The 21,864-nt window shown below is 39.6% G+C and overlaps 1 protein-coding gene across 14 annotated transcripts in view; it reads left to right on the forward strand.

Annotated features, from left to right (window-relative positions):
• The window catches only part of ART3 (ADP-ribosyltransferase 3 (inactive)), an 81,427-nt gene that overhangs the window by 58,576 nt on the left and 987 nt on the right, over positions 1-21,864 (forward strand). For 5 of the 14 annotated variants that reach the window (XM_069594419.1, XM_069594416.1, XM_069594415.1 and 2 more), the window contains 8 exons: positions 12,162-12,194; positions 13,122-13,148; positions 14,153-14,182; positions 16,413-16,445; positions 17,063-17,095; positions 17,727-17,759; positions 19,504-19,536; positions 20,820-20,849. The exons of 1 other annotated variant lie outside the window; for it this stretch is intronic. In XM_069594419.1, the coding sequence (XP_069450520.1) occupies positions 12,162-12,194; positions 13,122-13,148; positions 14,153-14,182; positions 16,413-16,445; positions 17,063-17,095; positions 17,727-17,759; positions 19,504-19,536; positions 20,820-20,849 (252 nt within the window). Of the gene's footprint in view, positions 1-4,293; positions 6,006-12,161; positions 12,195-13,121; positions 13,149-14,152; positions 14,183-16,393; positions 16,446-17,062; positions 17,096-17,726; positions 17,760-19,503; positions 19,537-20,819; positions 20,850-21,864 lie in introns of those variants that run through there. 8 more of the 14 variants (XM_069594424.1, XM_069594422.1, XM_069594423.1 and 5 more) reach the window with 4 other exon arrangements.

Here is a 21,864-nt window from a genome sequence, read left to right on the forward strand (position 1 = left end):
TTCATGCTTAGGGTCATATAGATGCACCATTTGCGCCTGCATGATCCAGAGAATGAGTGCTTCCTTAAATTTTGCACTTTACATACCTTTTTTTGCCTCACTCTAGTCCTCATCCTGAGTTGGAAATAAGACAACTGCTCTCCTTGAGGGACAGATGAAGGCTGGAGTGAGCAAATTTATGTTGAGAGGAAAAGTGCCCATTTCCTTCACCGAATATGCATCGGACCTGACCAAAACCAAGCCCCTCAAAGCAGCTCATGGTTGCTAACTGTGGGCATTTCTCTCTTCCCAGTTCCCCAGTACATCACAGTGGCTTGAAATTGGCCATGGTTGAGAGTTATACCATGGACATCAGCAAACACTACAAATCAGGACCTGTGTTCTCCACCCCAGAACCTGTTCAATTTTACCAGCATGTTATGGCCAGAAACCCAGTTGCAGCTGGGCTGACAAAATGATACCACTTTCAGTGGTGCATTCAGCCAAAGGCCGTTTGGAGAGGCATTGGTTACACAGAAGCCCTGGCTACAATAGCTACAGTAGGCCAAATCTGGTATCTGGTTGAAGGACAGAGGTGGGCAGTGGAGCGCACAGAGTTCACGTTTGTGAGTATGATTACAATAAAAGGGGTGGAGCCATCGGGTTGATCCAGAATGAGCCAGGACTCAGACCTACATGGGCTAGTGTGTTACTAGCCCAGTGTGAGGAAAGGGGAAGAGAATGGGCAAACTTCTGAGGGCCTTCCCAGAAAGTTACCCAGAGGTCACACAGCAGGTTAATCTTCAAACCAGCTACAAGGGAAAAACCTTTTTGGAGGCTCACATGTATACTGCTTGGAGAGCTCTGACAAAGTCAGACCCTGCGTTTGATTGTGTTGCTTTATCTTCCCTGGTGGCCCAGATGGTACAGAATCCACTTGTAATGTGGGAGACCTGGGTTCGATCCTTGGATAGGGGAGATCCCCTGGAGGAGGGCATGTTCCACCCACTCCAATATTCCTGCATGGAGAATCCCCATGGACAGAGGAGCCTGGTGGGCTACAGTCCATGGGGTTGTAAGGAGTCGGACACAACTGAGCAACTTCACTTTTACCTCTAAACTGGAGTCTCAACTGATGTCCTCTGCTGCCATCTGGAGATAACTAATGGAAACTCAGGATCGAAAACAGCCTGAAGTGATCATTAAAGCTAGGCTGTTTGAAACACTATGAAGGATGATAACCAGGGGTTTTAAAAGCTCAGCCAGGAGGATGTAGTTAGAACCTTGTTCTACTGTAACTGAAAATAACTCTGGATGAAAAAAGGCAACGTTTCTAAAAGTGATTTAAAAATTATGCTGTGCTAAATTTAGTGTGCTAACACAGTCCTGTATTAAACTTGTTTGTGATTTCCAAGATAAAACGTTTGTGGGCCTTACAAGAACTAGTTAGCCAAAGAAAATAGTTCAGTTGGTTGGAAGTGGAGAAAATAATTCCTGGTAGTCAAAGAGATACTCGTATTAATCCAAGGATATAGGAGTGAGGTGGCTCAGAGGTTAAAGCATCTGCCTGCAATGCAGGAGACCTGGGTTTGATCCCTGGGTCGGGAAGATCCCCTGGAGAAGGAAACGGCAACCCACTCCAGTATTCTTGCCTGGAGAATCCCATGAACAGAGGAGCCTGGTGGGCTACAGTCCACAGGGTCACAAAGAGTCGGACACGACTAAGCGACTTCACTTCACTTCACTAGTGGTAACAAACACTAGATCCATCCTTATAGGAAAATTGCCACAGCTATCGCACAATTGCATTCATCTCACATGCTAGTAAAGCAATGCTCAAAATTCTCCAAGTCAGGCTTCAGCAATATGTGAACTGTGAACTTCCAGAAGTTCAAGCTGGTGTTAGGAAAGGCAGAGGAACCAGAGATCAAATTGCCAACATCCGCTGGATCATGGAAAAAGCAAGAGAGTTCCAGAAAAAAACCTCTATTTCTGCTTTATTGACTATGCCAAAGCCTTTGACTGTGTGGATCACAATAAACTGTGGAAAATTCTGAAAGAGATGGGAATACCAGACCACTTTACCTGCCTCTTGAGAAACCTATATGCAGGTCAGGAAGCAACAGTTAGAACTGGACATGGAACAACAGACGGGTTCCAAATAGGAAAAGGAGTATATCAAGGCTGTATATTGTCCCCCTGCTTATTTAACTTCTATGCAGAAGCACATTATGAGAAACACTGGGCTAGAAGAAGCACAGCTGGAGTCAAGATTTCTGGGAGAAATGTCAATAACCTCAGATATGCAGATGATACCACCCTTACAGCAGAAAGTGAAGAGGAACTAAAAAGCCTCTTGATGAAAGTGAAAGAGGAGAGCAAAGAAGTTGGCTTAAAGCTCAACATTCAGAAAACGAAGATCATGGCACCTGGTCCCATCACTTCATGGCAAATAGATGGGGAAACAGTGGAAACAGTGTCAGACTTTATTTTTGGGGGCTCCAAAATCACCACAGATGGTGATTGCAGCCATGAAATTAAAAGACGCTTACTCCTTGGAAGAAAAGTTATGACCAACCTAGATAGTATATTGAAAAGCAGAGACATTATTTTGCCAACAAAGGTCCGTCTAGTCAAGGCTGTGGTTTTTCCTGTGGTCATGTATGGATGTGAGAGTTGGACTCTGAAGAAAGCTGAGCACTGAAGAATTGATGCTTTTGAACTGTGGTGTTGGAGAAGACTCTTGAGAGTCCCTTGGACTGCATGGAGATCCAAACAGTCCATCCTAAAGGAGGTCAGTCCTGGGTGTTCATTGGAAGGAATGATGCTAAAGCTGAAACTCTAGTACTTTGGCCACCTCATGTGAAGAGTTGACTCACTGGAAAAGACCCTGATGCTGGGAGGGATTTGGGGCAGGAGGAGAAGGGGAAGACAGAGGATGAGATGGCTGGATGGCATCACTGACTCGATGGATATGAGTTTGAGTGAACTCTGGGAGTTGGTGATGGACAGGGAGGCCTGGCGTGCTGTGATTCATGGGGTCGCAAAGAGTTGGACATGACTGAGCAACTGAACTGAACTGCAACCTCTTTTGTACTGTTTTCTTAGAAGACCTGATAAAAGTAGAATGTCAGCTGTGTAATCAGGCTACATTAATTATCACTTAAAATGACCCCATTTGAAAACTGCAGTTGGATTGAGAGGACTGTAGATGAATTATAAATACGTGTGGTATGTGTGTTCAGTTGCTCAGTCATGTCTGACTTTTTTCAACTCCATAGACTGTACCCCACCAGGCTTATCTGTCCATGGGATTTTCCAGGCAAGAATACTGGAGTGGGTTGCCAATTCCTTCTCCAGGGATAAATATGTGGTAGGCTCCCCCAGTTTTATGGGTACTATAACTGAAAACAGGATGATATAATTCTTAAAAATGGAACAATCTAGGATTCAGCTCAGTTTTAAACTGAATTCTTGCTATGGGCCAGGTACTGAAGATAAGGTCTGTGCCCTTGGAGAACTGCATACCAGAGGAGCGGCAGAATTTCCCAACAAATGACCAAAGGAGTAAAGAGAGGAGAAACGAGAGAAGGCCAAATTGAGGATAACTTCCTACAGGAGGGTAGATAGTTTACACTTAGCTGTGGATCACAGTACAAATTAGACCATTGATAAGAGGAAGTTGGCCATAAAATTACTATTTAAGAATAAATATTACTGAAGAATATGCATGAGATGGAAATTAAATGCTTGAAGAGACACCAAAAGTAAGATTTAAAACTGTATTATTTAAGCTTGTACAGAGTGCTTTCATTCACGTTTTATACTTACAGATACTGAGAGAAACCTAAAGCAAGCCTAGGAGAGCCTGTAATTACCACTATTTACCAATGGGAAATCTAGAAATTGAGAGGTTAGATGCCTTGCCTGAGATTACACTAACAAAGTCAGCCTCAACATCGGAACACATTTTTCTGGATTTCTTGCCTATGAGGCTATCAACCCACTCAGCATTTGTCCAAAGCTGAGCTCTGAAACACTGGTTCTGTAGAATGTTAGCAAATTTCTGTTTTATGGTGAAGTAAGTGTCGGACATGCAGAGTGAACAGAGTTAAACAGTCTGTTACTGTGAGATTTCTCAGATGATGTTTTAGGTTGATGCAAAAGTAATTGTGGTTTTACATTGTTGAACATTTGATGTTGGAATATGTAAATAAATGTGGTTATGTTATACATCATTTTAATGCACATTTCTCACTTTATGTTTTTTTGCTAATGACTTATTATTTGCTGCTTGTTTTATATTTATTTTAGAGTATGGAAATGATGTTAGACAAGACGCAAATTTGAGTGATTTTTTATTCAAGTTCAAAATGGGTCATAAAGCAGCAGAGACAGTTTGCAACCTCAGCAATGCATTTGGTCCAGGAACTGCTAACGAACATACAGTGCAGTGGTGGTTCAAGAAGTTTTGCAAAGGAGAGCCTTGAAGATGAGTGTAATGGCCAGCCATCAGAAGTTGACAACGACCAATTGAGAGCAATCACTGAAGCTGATCCTTTTAACAGCTACATGAGAAGTTGCAGAAGAATTCAATGACCATCTTACAGTCATTTGGCATTTAAAGCAAACTGGAAAGGTAAAAAAGCTCGATAAGTGGTTGAGTCATGAGCTGACTGCAAATTAAAATATTGTAATTTTGAGGTGTTGTCTTCTCTTATTCTATGCAACAACGAACCGTTTCTCAATCGGGTTGTGACGTGTGATGTAAAGTAGATTTTATATGACAGCCGGTGACAGCCAACTCAGTGGTTGGATTAAGAAGCTCCAAAACACTGCCCAAAGCCAAACTTGCACCCAAAAAAGGTCATGGTCACTGTTCATGGTCTGCTGCCAGTCTGATCCACTACCACTTTCTGAATCCTGGCAAAACAACTATAACTGAGAAGTAGACTCAGCAAATTGATGAGATGCACTGAAAACTGCAGCGCCTGCAGCCAGAACTGGTCGACAGAAAGGGCCCAGTTCTTCTCCATGACAATGCCCGACCAAGTGTTGCACAGTGCTTCAAAAGTTGAATGAGTTGCGCTATGTAGTCTTGCCTCATCTGCCATATTCACCTGCCCTCTCGCCAACTGACCACCACTTCTTCACGCATCTCAACAACATTTTGCAGGCAAAGCACTTCCACAACCAAAAAGAGGCAGAAGAGTTTACTGAATCCCGAAGCATGGATTTTTATGCTGCAGTAATAGACAAACTTATTTCTCGTTGGCAAAAATGTTATTGCAGTGGTTGCTATTTTGATTAACAAAAATGCCTTTGAGCCTAGTAATAATGATTGAAAATTCACAATCCAAAACTGCAATTACTTTTGTACCAACCTACTACAATGTGAATTTCTAAGTAGGTGATGTAGAATGTGACTTTTCCTAAACTATTTGATTACAGAATACTTTTCTCGTGGTCTGTCTCTGAGACTAACAAGGAACAGACTGGAAAATGCTGCACCAGCGTGGACTGATGTGAGCAAGAAGCTCAACATGTTCTGAGTGTGAGCAGAGAAACGTAAATTTGATGTAGAATAGTTATGACAAGATGACTCTGGAATAAATTATCTACTTGGGAGAACTTAACCATTAAGCAGAAAGAAGCTGGTACCCCTAAACTAGACCACTGCACATCCATAAATACCTCAGCAATGCTAAATCTGAATGAGTGTGCGTGTATGTATTTCATGATAGAGAATTCACATATAATTAAAGTTTAGAGATAGCAATTGGTATGAATTGTGTGGCCAAAAGAGCCTATTTGTTGCATTTGAACAGGACTGAGGAAAAAAATGCAGCTTGGAAGAAGGTATCATCAGAGACAACAGAAAAGATTGTGGTCCAGCACCTTTAGAAGCAGACTGGCAGCTCACAAGGGGAGTGAGACAGTAGCGGCAAATTCACCTGTGGATTATATATGATACTTAGGTGTTTATTGTTATCTTCTGCTACTTGAATGAAAACGTCTAAAGAGCAGTGTTTTTTGTTGTTGTTTTTTTACTTTTTCCTTCACTGACCTAAGACCTACCCCAAGAGTCTAGAAAGGTGTCTGGCCCTGGCACCCATTCAGAGATCAGTAAGCAGTGAATAAATGAATTAAAGAAACTTAATAAATAAATTCCTGGTAGGAGGTCATAGCTTTGAGATTTCATGTACCTTACAGTGTAGGTATAATATGATTTACTGGAAGAAAACTAATAAGAGAAGTAGTAGTGCATACATCATCCTCTGAACTCTCATTATTTTACTGAACAGGCTGATCATAGATCATCCGGCATTTTGGACAGTGTTTCTGTAGCAAGGGACCAGACTATATATATAAATATACTCTACATGTTAATAGAGCAATCAGGGCAAGGAATGTCAACATTCTCTGACTCGAAAAGTAACTTTGTTAGAAAGGAAGAGCCTCGGGACTCCAGTGGCTGGGGTTAGTCTGTTTTGTTGAGCATTCTTGGACTTGTTGAGCCATCTCTATGCTAAGCCATCAAAAAGGGGAAGGAGCTATCCAGATTTTTTTTTAATATAAATTTATTTAATTGGAGGTTAATTAGAATATTGTATTGGTTTTGCCGTACATCAACATGAATCCGCCACAGGTATACACGTGTTCCCCATCCTGAACCCCACTTCCTCCTCCCTCCCTGTACCATCCCTCTGGGTTGTCTCAGTGCACCAGCCCCAAGCATCCAGTATCATGCATCAAACCTGGACTGGCAATTCGTTTCATAGATGATATTATACATGTTTCAATGCCATTCTCCCAAATCATCCCACCCTCTCCCTCTCCCACAGAGTCTAAAAGACTGTTCTATACATCTGTGTCTTTTGCTGTCTTGCATACAGGGTTATCGTTACTGTCTTTCTAAATTCCATATATATGTGTTAGTATACTATATTGGTGTTTTTCTTTCTGGCTTACTTCACTCTCTATAATAGGCTCCAGTTTCATCTACCTCATTAGAACTGATTCAAATGTATTCTTTTTAATGGCTGAGTAATACTCCATTGTGTATATGTACCACAGCTTTCTTATCCATTCATCTGCTGATGGACTTCTCGGTTGCTTCCATGTCCTGGCTATTATAAACAGTGCTGTGATGAACATTGGGGTACATGTGTCTCTTTCAGTTCTGGTTTCCTTGGTGTGTATGCCCAGCAGTGGGATTGCTGGGTCATAGGGCAGTTCTATTTCCAGTTTTTTAAGGAATCTCCACACTGTTCTCCATAGTGACTGTACTAGTTTGCATTCCCACCTACAGTGTAAGAGGGTTCCCTTTTCTCCACACCCTCTCCAGCATTTATTGCTTGTAGACTTTTGGATGGCAGCCATTCTGACTGGTGTGAAATGGTACCTCATTGTGGTTTTGATTTGCATTTCTCTGATAATGAGTGATGTTGAGCATCTTTTCATGTGTTTGTTAACCAGCTGTATGTCTTCTTTGGAGAAATGTCTGTTTAGTTCTTTGGCCTATTTTTTGATTGGGTCGTTTATTTTTCTGGAATTGAGCTGCAGGAGTTGCTTATATATCTTTGAGATTAGTTGTTTGTCAGTTGCTTCATTTGCTATTATTTTCTGCCATTCTGAAGGCTGTCTTTTCACCTTGCTTATTGTTTCCTTTGTTGTGCAGAAGCTTTTAATTTTAATTAGGTCCCATTTGTTTATTTTTGCTTTTATTTCCAATATTCTGGGAGGTGGGTCATAGAGGATCCTGCTGTGATTTATATCAGAGAGTGTTTTGCCTATGTTCTCTTCTAAGAGTTTTATAGTTTCTGGTCTTACGTTTAGATCTTTAATCCATTTTGAGTTTATTTTTGTGTATGGTGTTAGAAAGTATTCTAGTTTCATTATTTTACAAGTGGTTGACCAGTTTTCCCAGCACCAGTTGTTAAAGAGATTCTTTTCTCTGTTGTATATTCTTACCTCCTTTGTCAAAGATAAGGTGTCCATAGGTGTGTGGATTTATCTCTGGGCTTTCTATTTTGTTCCATTGATCTATATTTCTGTCTTTGTGCCAGTACCATACGTAGTCTTCATGATTGTGGCTTTGTAGTAGAGCCTGAAGTCAGGCAGGTTGATTTCCTCCAGTTCCATTCTTCTTTCTCAAGATTGCTTTGGCTATTCAAGGTTTTTTGTATTTCCATACAAACTGTGAAATTATTTGTTCTAGCTCTGTGAAAAATACCATTGGTAGCTTGATAGGGATTGCACTGAATCTATAGATTACTTTTATACTCATTTTCACTATATTGATTCTTCCGATCCATGAACATGGTATATTTCTCCATCTATTAGTGTCCTCTTTGATTTCTTTCACCAGTGTTTTATAGTTTTCTACATCTTTAGTTTCTTTAGGTAGATATATTCCTAAGTATTTAATTCTTTTTGTTGCAATGGTGAATGGAATTGTTTCTTTAATTTCTCTTTCTATTTTCTCATTATTAGTGTATAGGAATGCAAGGGATTTCTGTGTGTTGATTTTATATCCCGCAACTTTACTATATTCATTGTTTACTCATTCAAATATGAAGGAGAAACCAAAAGCTTTACAGACAAGCAAAAGCTAAGAGAATTCAGCACCACCAAACCAGCTCGCCAGCAAATGCTAAAGGATCTTCTCTAGACAGGAAACACAAAAAGGGTGTATAAACTCGAACCCAAAGCAATAAAGTAAATGGCAGCAGGATCATACTTATCAATAATTACCTTAAACGTAAATGGGTTGAATGCCTCAACCAAAAGACAAAGACTGGCTGAATGGATACAAAAACAAGACCCCTATATATGTTGTTTATAAGAGACCCACCTCAAAACAGGGGACACATACAGACTGAAAGTGAAGGGCTGGAAAAAGATATTCCATGCAAATAGAGACCAAAAGAAAGCAGGAGTAGCAATACTCATATCAGATAAAATAGACTTTAAAACAAAGGCTGTGAAAAAAAAAAACAAAGAAGGACACTACATAATGATCAAAGGATCAATCCAAGAAGAAGATATAACAATTATAAATATATATGCACCCAACATAGGAGCACCACAATATGTAAGACAAATGCTAACAAGTATGAAAGGGGAAATTAACAATAACACAATAATAGTGGGAGACTTTAATATCCTACTCACATCTATGGATAGATCAACTAAACAGAAAATTAAGACGAAAACACAAACTTTAAATGATACAATAGACCAGTTAGACCTAATTGATATCTATAGGACATTTCACCCCAAAACAATGAATTTCATCTTTTTCTCAAGCGCACATGGAACCTTCTCCAGGATAGATCACATCCTGGGCCATAAATCTAGCCTTGGTAAATTCAAAAAAATTGAAATCATTCCAAGCATCTTTTCTGACCACAGTGCAGTAAGATTAGATCTCAATTACAGGAGAAAAACTATTAAAAATTCCAGCATATGGAGGCTGAACAACACGCTGCTGAATAACCAACAAATCACAGAAGAAATCAAAAAAGAAATCAAAATATGCATAGAAATGAATGAAAATGAAAACACAACAACCCAAAACCTGTGGGACACTGTAAAAGCAGTGCTAAGGGGAAAGTTCAGCAATACAGGCATACCTCAAGAAACAAGAAAAAAGTCAAATAAATAACCTAACTCTACACCTAAAGCAACTAGAAAAGGAAGAAATGAAGAACCCCAGGGTTAGTAGAAGGAAAGAAATCTTAAAAATTAGGGCAGAAATAAATGCAAAGGAAATAAAAGAGACCATAGCAAAAATCAACAAAGCTAAAAGCTGGTTCTTTGAGAGGATAAATAAAACTGACAAACCATTAGCCAGACTCATCAAGAAACACAGGGAGAAAAATCAAATCAATAAAATTAGAAATGAAAATGGAGAGATCACAACAGACAGCACAGAAATACAAAGGATCATAAGAGACTACTATCAGCAATTATATGCTAATAAAGTGGACAACTTGGAAGAAATGGAAGAATTCTTAGAAAAGTACAACTTTCCAAAACTGAACCAGGAAGAAATAGAAAATCTTAACAGACCCATCACAAGCACGGAAATTGAAACTGTAATCAGAAATCTTCCAGCAAACAAAAGCCCAGGTCCAGATTGCTTCACAGCTGAATTCTACCAAAAATTTCGAGAAGAGCTAACACCTATCTTACTCAAACTCTTCCAGAAAATTGCAGAGGAAGGGAAACTTCCAAATTCATTCTATGAAGCCACCATCACCCCAATACCAAAACCTGACAAAGATGCCACAAAAAAAGAAAACTACAGGCCAATATCACTGATGAACATAGATGCAAAAAATCCTTAATTCTAGCAATCAGAATCCAACAACACATTAAAAAGATCATACACCATGACCAAGTGGGCTTTATCCCAGGGATGCAAGGATTCTTCAATATCCACAAATCAATCAGTGTAATTCACCACATTAACAAATTGAAAAATAAAAGCCATATGATTATCTCAATAGATGCAGAGAAAGCCTTTGACAAAATTCAGCATCCATTTATGATAAAAACTCTTCAGAAAGCAGGAATAGAGGGAACATACCTCAACATAATAAAAGCTATATATGACAAACCCACACCAAACATTATCCTCAATGGTGAAAAATTGAAAGCATTTCCCCTAAAGTCAGGAACAAGACACAGGTGCCCACTTTCACCACTACTATTCAACATAGTTTTGGAAGTTTTGGCCACAGCAATCAGAGCAGAAAAAGAAAGAAAAGGAATCCAAATTAGAAAAGAAGAAGTAAAACTCTCACTGTTTGCAGATGACACGATCCTCTACATAGAAAAACGTTTCTTGTATAGCCAAACACCAAGGTTGGCCTCAGGGTACCATCCAGATTCTTATAGATTTCCTGGGCCGGTAAAAACTGGACCAAATCACCTGGATTCTTGTTGAAACTCCATAAATGGAGCAGGATCTGATAGCAGTTATCAGTGACCATGTCTCATAGTGAAGCCAGGTGTTTCACACCCGCATCTTAGATTGAGAGGTTCATCCTCAGGGAGTTGAAGTTCCAGATGAGGTGTGTGAGCTAACCAGACTAAGAGAACATATGACATCTAGACCTTCCTGTGGTGTCTGGGAAGCCTTCCATGACTCATGCTGGCACTAAAACTAAACACCCTTTCGCTGAATTTCTTGGCTTAGCCTTTGTTGGGCAAGCTGGCAGATTCCCCCTTCATGTCAAGTCTCAGAGGAGTCAGTGTAGCACTCGCTGGTGACTCTTCCTAGGGCATCACGAGCAAGAGGCTCGCGGGCCTATCCACACGTACCATTCGATTTCATGTTCCTGCTCTCCAGAAGATGGCACATTTCCTCACACGCGGATCACTGTTCTGGGGCACATCAACTGCATCTCTCTATGTGAATGCACAGGATGTCTGTTCATACATTCCAGGATCTGGAGCTCTGATTGAGATTCTTTTTCTCCACTGGGTACAAATTGTCATAGTAAAGGGATAGGTTAACTGTTGAGGATATTTAGTATGTGAAGAGAGGGTTCAGTTCAGTTCAGTTGCTCAGTCATGTCCGACTCTTTGTGACCCCATGAATCGCAGCATGCCAGGCCTCCCTGTCCATCACCAACTCCCGGAGTTCACTCAGATTCACGTCCGTCAAGTCAGTGATGCCATCCAGCCATCTCATCCTCTGTCGTCCCCTCCTCCTCCTGCCCCCGATCCCTCCCAGCATCAAAGTCTTTTCCAATGAGTCAGCTATTCGCATAAGGTGGCCGAAGTACCGGAGTTTCAGCTTTAGCATCATTCCTTCCAAAGAAATCCCAGAAGAGAGGGTTAGTTAAATAGATAAATTTTCTGCTAATTTTTTCAGACTAATCAGTGTTATTATTACCTTTGGATGGGATTCTGGAGGTTATTTGAAGCAATCTCCCAAAAAAGACATAAATGAGGAAACTGAATTCCAGGAAAGATAGGTGTTGTATCTGGATCTGCTGCTCTTTAGTGACTATACTATGAAACAAAAATATAATTTACTTCCCACTAAGTTATAAGTCTGATAGACTCGGAGCTGACAGATTAGATTACAGTAGCAACAGACCAATTTGAAGTTTTTAATAGGGTAGATTGTGTCTAACTAATAAAACTTTATCTTTGTGTTTCAGGACTAAAAACTGAAAGTTGTGTTGAGAACATGGGTAAGATATGTTTTAAAGTATTATCTCTGTAATGGGAATTTTATCAGTGTTATTTCTCCCTGGATAGGGAGAACCAGTGGGGTCAGAGCCACCCCACTATACTGTCACACTGTCAGCCCTTGCTCTCTCAAGGCAGAGTTGTGCTGCCTCTCTTACCTTCTCAGGAGGAGGGTGCAGGGATCCACCTTAACCCTACCCCAGCTTTGCCTGTGGCTGTTCTCTCAAACACTGCATTTGCCTTGGGCATGCCAGGACTCTGCCAGCTCTGACCCTAGTCCATCATTACAGGAGCTTAAGGGCTCCTGAAAACCCCTACATGACTCCTATGCACAGAGTTAGACTCATGTTCCTATGTTTTGGCATCTTGGGAAGTAATATTTGGGAGACTGAAGAAGGAATGGAGTGAATATGGCTCAGGGGGAAAGACGCGGGGGGACAAAATGGTAACTTGGTCTGCTTTCTCAGAGGAAAATAGGAGAATATAACAAAAATAATCTTTCTTAGAGGACCATGGGAAAGGTTTGGAAAGGTAAACAGAAATTCTAAGAATGTTCAGGAACAACATCATCAAATTAGACTCAACAGATTTTAACTGAAGTTGCCAGAAAATGCCTTGGGCTGGTACATACTTTGGATGGATCCTATTTGAAGATTTCTTTGTTTAAAAAGTTTGAAAAATAAGGGTCCATTTCTGCCTATCTTCCTGGCTAGTTTTTCTGTGGATTCTTCTTCACATAATTAAAATGAATCTGTAACCAATTGTTTCCAAGATTGAAATTTTATATTTCTCATATTGCCATATTTTGTTTGTATCTTGAATGTAAGCCAGCTCAAATCTTTATAATTAATAAGCATGTAAAAATAGACTGAACCTGACATTCACTTCTGAGTATAGTACTATGTAATGAAAGCATGTTTGTATTTTAGACTATTTTCAACCTGTCTACAACCCTGGTAAGTATGCTCTAATTTTAAAAAATAACCCATACATGGGTGTTTAATAGCTCTTTCCTGTTCAGCAAATTCAGTTCTTAGCTGAAGAAAAGGAGTTCTTTGCACCTATGAAGGAGTGACATGGCAGGTATGAAGTAGGGAAGAGAATCTATTCTGGGGAAATTTACCTCCCTTCAAAGGAGAGGGTGGGTTCTCTGGAGATCTGAACAATGTGGTAGTGAGGTTGGTGGGACCTAAAGAGCTAGGCACTCTTTACAGGTCCAAGGTCTCTTAATAGATAGAGCTCTATATTAAGTCATTGAGGTTAGCCTGTGTGACACCAGACATCCAGATGAAAGTATAAAAAGTTAGTGTTTTTGCCTTTCTTAAATAAGCTAGTGTTTGGTATCATTTGACTAAAACGTCTGGGTGTAGATGCGCCACTCCCCCCGCCCCCCACCCCTGCCGCCCGCCCCGTCCCCCAATAAGTTTCCACTTATGGTGATATGGCTCAGGTCACTTCTTTGTATCTAAGTTCCTTTATGACATGTTTGGCCCATGTGGCTACTGTGTGAAGAGAGAAAAGTTTCTAGTCGTTTCTTAAGTATGCAGGTTACTTGACATTTGGAAAGTACTTCCTGTCCTTGTGTGAAGCATTTCATGCATCTGAGGACTTGCTTAGTAACACTTCTTATTGGCTCAGGCAGTGACAAGTTTTACTGGTCCCTTCACAGGGACTTCAGCTACCTCTTCAAGACAAACGTTTTTCTACCTTGTGGAGATTGCTAGAAGACTTGCTGTATGTAACAGTTTTTCTTGGTAGAACGGGCCAGAGGACTGTTCCAGTCCTATTAGCCAACTGTGTTTAGTTTGTAGCTGACACTTAAATTTAGTAGCATTAGTTTACTGGATATCAAGTGGATCTTTATGGCCATTTTACTTTAAAGTAGTTGTGCTGTAACTGTGATAACTCCCAGTTACTTTGGTCTATTTTTGAAACTGATAAGTTTCTTTTTGTAACTTAGGTGAGGAAAACCAGAAGCTGGAAAACCCTGGTAAGACATTTTCATAAACTCTGGGAACTTACTTAGATTTGCAGGGCAACTTCCTTAGGGGTGGGAGCAAGTGGGCATAGAATGGTAAGGAAAAGTGGGAAGAAGGCAGAACCCACCTTTAGCTTACGAGTTTGATGTGTCAGAGCCCCTCCTGAGCTCCAGGTGCCCTTCTTAATAAGGATGGTGCAGCAGCTCTCTCTGTCTGCTGCTGTCAATCTGTAGGCCATCCCAGTGGGACAGCTAGAGACAGCACATGTGGAATGAGTTCTAGAGAACCTATTATTTTTTGCTTTATACTAGCTGTTACATGGATAGAGGAAGGTGTGATTAATTGTTTCACAAACTCTTGTAACCTAGGGTGTTCATCAGGGGCATAAAAATGACATTTTTTCCTAAATTAAAATGATTATATATATACGCACACACATGTAAATATATGCCAAAATATATATATGTGTGTGTATATAATCATTTATATATATAGTTGCTATTAGCTGTATCCATTTGATATTTAGTAAATTCTAAAGTATGACTCATTCCCAAGTTTTTTGGTCTTTTTAAAAATAATATTCTTCAAGGATCCTGGGACACAACCATGCTCATAAATTACTGGTGAGATTAGAAATTCAAACTTCTCTGGAGGACAATTCCAATAATCTGTATCACTAGTCTTAAAATGTCCATACATTTTAACCTAGCTGTAACACTTTTAGATATTTGTCCTAAGGAAATAAACATAAAAGTTTGTGTACAAAATATGTATAGACATGTTTGTACAGTGTTACAGTAGCAAAAACTTATAAATAAACTTAGTATCCAACAGTTGGACATTGTTAAATAATTTACAGTTTTATTATGAAACACTAACCAATTTAAAAATCATGTTTTCAAAAAATATCTGAAGATATGTTGCTGTTGTTTAATCCCTGAGTTGTGTCCGACTCTTTGTCACTCCATGGACTGCAGCCCACCTGTCCATGGGATTTCTCAAGCAAGAATACCTGGAGTGGGTTGTCATTTCTTTTTCCAGGGGATCTTCCTGACCCACAGATCGAACTCGTGTCTCCTGCCTTAGCAGGCAGATTCTTTACCACTGTGCCACCAGAGAAGCCTAAAGATAAGAGAAAGTACTCACAGTGACAGTAAAAATCACAGGATAAAAACAAACTCTATACTCAATACTGTGTAATGGCCTTAGTGGGAAAATAATCTAAGAAAGAGTGGACATAGGTGTATGTATAACAGATTCACTTCACTGTACTTCTGAAGCTAATACATTGTAAGTCAGTCATACTCCAATAAAAATTTTAAAAAAGGATAAAAACAGCATATGGAATATAATGTCAAATTTATTTTACAGAGTCGAACAAACTTCCATTTATAAGATAAATAAGTACAAGGAATATAATGTACAACATGATTATAGTTAACAGCTGTGTAGTGTATTTGAAAGTTGTTAAAAGAGTAGATCCTAAGAGTTCTTGTCACAAGGGAAAAAAAATTTCTTTTTTGGTATTTCTATGAGATGCTGGATGTTAAACTTATTGTGGTAATCATGCCACAATGTATGTAACTCAGGCCATTATGTTGCACACCTTAAACTTATACAGTGTTTTATGTCAGTTATATCTCAGTAAAATTGAAAAAGTAATGAAAATGTATGTAGCATATACACATATACATATATTATAGCAAAGAGACAAGAAGGAAATGTACCAGTATTAAGAATAAATAGCTCTGATATCTGGAGAAGGAAATGGCAACCCACTCCAGTGTTCTTGCCTAGAGAATCCCAGGGATGGGGGAGCCTGGTGGGCTGCCGTCTATGGGGTCGCACAGAGTCAGACACGACTGAAGCAACCAAGCAGCAGCAGCTCTGATATCTGGGATTATGAGTAATTTTTAATAAATTCCTATATTTTTCTAAATTATCTATAATTATATTATATAATCAAGAAATTTTATTTAAAAAATTAATCATGACAAATATAGGTCAGAGTCTAAAAAATATAAATCGATAAGAGAGATTTCGCTTTATCTAGAAAGTGCCTGGATCACTGGCCATAGTTCTCTCTGTAAGTTAGGCACCAGTGTGCTAAATCTCCTTCGTTTTTACCGAAAACTCTAAAAACTTTGGGAATGGGTCACCTCTCACTTGTACATAGTTATATAAGGTTAATTTTCAAGCTTACTGCATTTATCATTACATAGTTCCTATTCTCATCTTTAGAAGTGAAAAGCCAGGCATCCACTGTCTTTCCTGGTAAGTGATCCTTTATTTACTCTCTGAGACTAGCTGCAAGGTTAGAAGGAGATACGAGGACTCCTAGAATTAAGGACATTACTGGACATGTAGAGTTTGAGGAATAACTTAAGCCACAACAGAGGAACTCTAGTTATTGAGAGCTGCTTATGTTCCATGTAATAATGTATTTAGCACTTTTATAATCGTCATTTACTACAAACGTGCAAGGTGTTTCTTTTGCATAAATAAGGGACTGAAGGTCAGGGATTTATTAAGCCTGCCTAGTCAGAGATTAAGCCTGCCCAGTCAGAGAGCTAATAACTGTAATGACAATAGAACTAAACCAAGCAGAGTCTTAGACCCAGTACTGTTTCATTCAAAAGCTGGTGTACTCAGATTGCCTTATGAAGACAAGGTTGGCTAGATCGTGAAGTCCTTGAAGTCCCGCATCAGGAGTTTGGGCTTTGTCCAGTCTGAGAATGAAGAGCAATTAAAAGGAGTTTTTATTGTTACTGTTTCCCACCCCCACCCCCTGCTTTTTAAGTCTTGGAGATGGGGGCTGGTATACCCAAAAGGGAGTATTAACAACACAAGATAGTTGATTAACATTAACCAGTATTCATTTCTGTCTTCAGGTATGAAAAGCCAGGAAGCCACCCAGATACCTGGTAAGACAGCTTTATTTACACTCTTGGTCCAAGTATGAGAAGAAAAGGATTCCTCCGGGTATTAAAGAGAATATTGTCATGAGACAACTAGTCATTAATATTTCCCTTACAGCCTCCTTCCTGCCTGTCTTTCTACAAAATTTTAGCTGGAGAAGAGAGTAGGAAAGTGCCTTTCCTCCCTAGTGTGTGTGCATTCTCAGAGCAGGATAGTTAGCTCTGATGGGGGCAGGCAGAAGGCAGGCTGCTACAACCTGGATGCATGCAGTCCAGCCTTAGATTCCACAGCTAAAGGTATTTAGTAGAAACTTCGACTTTATGCAAAAGCTGATTGTTAGCTTTGGCTGTTAATAAAAGCATCTCGGCACCTAGGATCTGCAGGTAACTAAGGATAGTATTCTCCTGGCACAGAGGCACTTAGTGAGGCACCATGACAGAAGGCTTTTCTGAGTCTGGCATAGATTTGCACAGTGAGGGTCCATGTAGCCAGAGCTTTGTAAGTAAAAGCCAGAAACTACAGTGCAGGTGGGCTCTCTGGTGCATGTATCACTTGAGTTCATGAGACAAGAAGGAGTTTGAAAATTGTACTTACTGGAACAATCTGCAAGTCACTGAAAATTTCTTTCTCATTTAGGAATGAAAATTCCAGAATCTTTTTCACTACCTGGTAAGCAATGTTAGGCATGCTGGAGAGGAGACTGCCAGTCTGGGAAGTATAGATATAATTGTCACCATTACATATGCAGGGAGGCTAAGTACTTTGCACAAGATCACATGAGCGAAAGATCTAGGTTCTTATAACCAAATTGTTGTTCAGTCGCTAAGTCATGTCCTGCTCTTTGTGGCCCTGGGAACTACAGTGTGCCAAGCTGCTCTGTCCTCCACTCTTTCCCGGAGTTTGTTCAAACTCACATCCATCAAGTTGGTGATGCTGTCACCCCTTCTCCTCCTGCTCTTAATCTTTCCCAGCATCAGGGTCTTTTCCAGTGAGTTGGCTCCGTATCAGCTGGCCAGAGTATTGGAGCTTCAGCTTCAGCATCAGTCCTTCCAGTGAATGTTCAGGGTTGATTTCCTTTAGGATTGACTGGTTTGATTTCCTTGCAGTCTGTGGGAGTCTCAAGTGGGTAGCCATTCCCTTCTCCAGGGAATCTTTCTGGCCCAGGGACTGAACCCCAGTCTCCTGCATTACAGGCAGATTCTTTACTGTCTGAGCCACCAGGAAAGCTGCTATGACCAAGAACCAGTTTCTTAAAATGTATGGTTCCTCAAGTGTTTTTCCATTATATTTATCATGCATATTTAACCTACCTTTAAGATATAACCATGGAAACAAGTATATTAAAAAGTGTGAGGCTATTGCTGAACGCAAGGCTTGTGAGGGGCCTTGAGTTTCTGTGGCCGGAGAAACTGAACAGTGTAACTCCTGTCAAGTCAGAAGGACCTCAGAACTTATGCTGATAGGGGAGGAAAAAATATTAAAAGGCTCTCAAACTTAATTTTTATCTCTGAGACAAGGGGAAGACAAGGAGAAGGTTTAAAAAAAAATAAAGACATGATCTAGTATTTTACCAGAGAACTATGGACAATACAAAACTTCTGTATGCCTAAGAATTGTCATCTTTCAAATGTGGCTAACACACATATGTTGCCTTATGGAGATACCTGTAAGGCCTATGAAAACACAGAATCTCAGGGTGCAAGCCCCTATCCAGTGCTTATAAATCCTTTCTTTTGAATTCATAAGGTGTTTTGAAAATAATTTTTGGTAGGTTTTGTTATTACAGAATGATCATCTGTTAAGGAAATTAGATTTCTGGCATCTGCTAAATGGCATCCATCCACACAGCACTGAGCTTTGCTTAACGTTGCTGCCTTTGGGTACTGCATGCTGTGGGCAGGAACCAGCCATTCAGTTCACTGTGACCCAGAGAGAGAGGTTCCAGCAACACTTTTATATTCACCCAGATTTGAATGATTGAACTTACTTGGCCACAGCTTTGAAGTGAACCTTTAATGACATTGATGGCACACTTTGTTTACATCTCTTCAGCTCGCTGGACCTGAGTTTACATAGTACTCTCATTGGCACCTTACTTGGCACACTGGGTTTTGAAAGGCAGTTGCTTAGCAAGGTATGGGGATGCACATGGTCTGTGTAGACAGACCCAACTTCATGAAGTCTCTCCTCTGCCATTTTCCTCTTGGTAACTTTGTATAAGTTATTTCACTTTTCTGGACCTCTGCTTCTGCATCTGTAAAACAAGGAAAGCTTCTGTCTTGCAGGACTAAAGTCCTGATTTAGGATTAAAGTCCTAATGAGATAAAGCACTGATAAAACAAATGGTAGGTTAAAATAGTAAATGGTAGTTGCCTTTATTATTATCTGAATAATAAATCTTTTTCTCATTTAGGAATAAAAATGTTACAACCGGATGAAAACCCTGGTAAATTCTTTTTATAAAATTCTTTTATGTATGTGGGGGTGGAGGCACCATGGGGTTCTGAGTCCTTTACTGTAATCGCTCACTGAGCTCCATCTTAAGGGGTCTGGACACTTGGGCTGTACAGCTTGACATCCAGTCTGCAAGCCACAGGGGAGGTGCTGAGGACTCCTTTCAGTGTGAGCAGTGGACTGCTCTTAGGGCTCCCTGGGTCAGGCAGAGACAAAGGCAGCTGACCTGAAGCTGGGGCAGTGGACCTCCAGCTGCGCCTGTCCATTCCAGAAGGGGCAGGTTTCTCCAGGTGAGCAGGCTACTGAGGGAATCTGTAGTCACAGGAATGGCAGCATTGAGTAGGGGTGTGTGAGCCCTGCACAGTGTGGGACATGCTTTCTGCCCTCCTTACTGCACTCTCCGTGCCCTCCAGCAATAAGCCGCTCAGTTTTGCTAGGACTGTTTTGTATTGTGCCCTTTCTTAGAAAACTGTTATAGTGCAGGCTTTTTAAAAGGTGATGTCAAAACATTTACACAGAATCTCATATAATCCAATAAGAGAAGTACTGTCACCATTTCAGAGATGAAAACATGGAATATAGGGAAGTTAAGGAACCTGTAAAAGGCTAGAACGAGACAATCAAGACCCAAACTTCTCAAGTTTTGTTCATTTTCTGTTGCATGACACTTGTCTCCCAGCTGGATGTAGTTACAGAAAATACACCTCTAATCTGAGCTTCTAGAATTGGTATTTGGCTTCAGAGCCATCAAAATATGGCAATATTGCAATATTTTAGCACACTCGGAGTTGGAATAGCATAGTAATTAAGAGCAGAGGCTTTGAAAGCAGGTATTGCTCCCACTGATTACCAAGCATAAAAGTTGTGATTTTATGCAACTTTTGGGGAAATCTGTATAATATGGATAAATCTACTACCTACTAGGGCTGTAAGAAGTAAAAGCGTTAATGTACGTTAAGTATTTTGTCAGTGTGTGACACAGTAAGCATTCAGGAAATGGTAGGGCTATAGTTGCACTTGGGAATCTGAGGTTAATATGTAAAAAAGACTTTTCTATAAACAAGATTTTAACTTTTTGAAATGGAAACACACATACATTGTAAAAAAATTTCAAAGCATGCAAATAAGTAAACTTAGACCCTCCCCCAATACCTGTAAGTCTATCCTGCCCTTTAGTCCCATACCCAGAGATAACCAAGTTTGCTTAATCATTGAATGAAATTTTTTTCTCTTTGGTGTACAATGCAATTAACTGAACCCCTGTTTCTATTTTAGAAGACAAAAGCCAAGATATCAACCAGCCTAGTAAGAAATATTTCTTTTCCTTAGTTGATAATGTCTGTTTCTGCAATATACAAAAACTGAGAAAGTTTTTTTAAAAAAAGACACCAATCTCGAGTTTAAAACATCCTAACAGAATATAATGTCACATCCAAATACTTGTATGTGCAAATGGTGGGGGCAACTTGATTTTGTTTCTTAAGCAGTGATTTTCAACTGTATATAGAGACTACTTTTTCAAGCATTGGTTCTCAACTCTATCAACCCAATTCTTTTAGAACAAATATTTTATAAAGGTATTCTGAAATAAAATTCTTAGATAAGACCCACTTGCACCCATAAAAAAATCAAGTAATGTCCTAATGATATAACAAAATTATAAACATTTCAGTATGTAAATAAATGCCTAGATTATTCTACATAATGAAGTAGTCATATGATTGTATTTAATTACACAAATAAATTTGGATTTAAGAGAAACCTGGAAGCTATTCTATATAAGAAAAATGAAAGTGAAGAAATACTGTGGGCTTATTAGGTAGAAACTAATTAGATACTAAACTAATAATCTAAACTTATTATATAGAAACTAATGTTTCTTAAAACTATCCGAATATATTTTGCTTATATGTAAAACAGGTCCTGGATATAAATACATTTTTAATTTACATATATGTCTAGCAGTGCATTTGAAATTTATGTGGAGTGGGTCAGTTTTTCATTGTACAAGACTGTCCACAGCATGGATACTGGTCTTCTACTTCTATACCCCACTGCTGTGATAATCAAAAAATATCCTGACAAGCTTGCAGACTGCCTTAGTAGGCCCTTGAGAACCACTGCTCTCTAGTAACAAACTAATGCGGGAGTGCATCTGCCTGTCCATTTTCCCATAACTGCATGTTTATGATTATGGCAAGCAAATACATTTATGATTTGAAGGTTTTATAATATTTCCACGGTTTCACTTATGAAATGTGAATGGTGAGCCCATCTGGGTATTTCCAGTCTTCCCTGGTAGTCTAAACCAGAACGCAGT

This window comes from Ovis canadensis, chromosome 6, assembly GCF_042477335.2.
Source record: "Ovis canadensis isolate MfBH-ARS-UI-01 breed Bighorn chromosome 6, ARS-UI_OviCan_v2, whole genome shotgun sequence".
Taxonomy (NCBI): Eukaryota; Metazoa; Chordata; class Mammalia; order Artiodactyla; family Bovidae; genus Ovis; species Ovis canadensis.